At 32.8% G+C, this 1,478-nt stretch overlaps 1 protein-coding gene across 1 annotated transcript in view; it reads right to left on the bottom strand.

Moving 5' to 3' along the window:
* Positions 1 to 1,478, bottom strand: part of LOC106472177 (LIM/homeobox protein Lhx3-like) — a gene marked incomplete at its 3' end in the record, with an annotated part of 14,204 nt that overhangs the window by 5,643 nt on the left and 7,083 nt on the right. Inside the window, exon 2 of the mRNA XM_013932806.2 lies at positions 341 to 515. Coding sequence (XP_013788260.1) covers positions 341 to 515 — 175 coding nt within the window. The remainder of the gene's footprint in view (positions 1 to 340; positions 516 to 1,478) is intronic.

Below are 1,478 nucleotides of genomic sequence, written 5' to 3'. Positions count from 1 at the left end.
ATCTTTGCGCGAAATTCAAACCAATCTTTTTATATTTTTCCAATTTTAGGAAAAGGCCCTCTACTGGGAAATCCTGAAAGGATATTAAACAGGGTTGTTTGGTAATAAATTATGTCAGTAAAACCGTTTTGTGAAATTTCGAAATGCAACTCTTACAATTAAAAGAACCATTGGTAAACCACAGGTAATATTACAGTTTTGGATGAGTTGTACAAGCCATTCGATGATTAACGTAAATGTTTGTAAACTGTTTGTGGTCATAAAGTGAAGAAAATCTACGTAACATTTCAGTTCATGACCTGGATCATTTTCAACATGTTTAAAACCGTGATGTACTTACTTAAAGAAGTCTTCCTTACAGAAGACTTTCTCGTTTCTGGAGAAGCATTTGTTAGTGAGCTGGGCCTGACATTCAGTGCACTTGAGACATTTGGCGTGCCAGGGTCTGTCAAGGACCTTCAGGATAAAACGATCCAGTATGGATTGCTCACATCCTGCACATTTCGGAATGGTAGCTACAGTAACAAAAAAGCCGTGGATTTAAAGAACCAAGTTTATGTAAAATTGGATTTTGAAATCTTATAGTGCGTTCAACATTTATAAGTCACATATAATATTTCTGACATCTATCACACAAAGAGACACTGATGATGAGGAATATACACACACACACAACAAAAAAAAAACAGATCAGAGCTTCACAAAATATTGAATATTCACTTAGAAAAGATGAAAATACATATTATTATCAGTTGGGTTGTTAGCGATATTTTCGGACGTAATCCCAATAATATCTCATGAAGTTCGTTCATCTTAGAAGATTTTAGCTAGTCCTAAATCCATATACTAATAATGAAAACTAATCTTTAGAATAAACATATTATAATAAAAAGTAAGAATAATGAAATATATATTTATTAAGCATTATAACCAATACCGTTAATAGAAATAACATTAAAGAAATAACAGAGTATAGTTTATTTACTATGTATACATATTATTGTAACGGTTTCCATTGTTGGGCGGGTTCAGATTATTCGGTCAAAAAAACAATGCAGAGTCCAGTCCATTTAAGTTCACTGATAGGCCTAAGTACACAGCAGACATTAATACAAGAAATTCACTTACTTGATAACGTTTCATGTACGCACGACACTTTATTTCTTTGTGAAACAAAACTAAATTCTCACAAACTGACTAATTGGCTGAGAGTAACACCCAACACTAACTAACAAATTTACTAACTCAGTAATCAATCATACACTGTAATAGACTCACAAATCAATAATCGCATACTTTAGCCTAACTCGCGTTTTATAGTATCTCAACATTCTAGAAGGTTCTAGTCATTAGCCACGCCCAACATATGACGTCAAAGCTCCCTCTGCCTAAACAACGACACAAACACCTAAAATGAAAATAAAACATAGCCTACAGTAATATATATATATATATATATATATATTGTACGCACGGTT

The sequence above is a fragment of the Limulus polyphemus genome, unplaced genomic scaffold (assembly GCF_000517525.1).
Source record: "Limulus polyphemus unplaced genomic scaffold, Limulus_polyphemus-2.1.2 Scaffold5140, whole genome shotgun sequence".
NCBI classification, from domain to species: Eukaryota; Metazoa; Arthropoda; class Merostomata; order Xiphosura; family Limulidae; genus Limulus; species Limulus polyphemus.
This window is presented reverse-complemented; position numbering and strand designations above follow the sequence as displayed.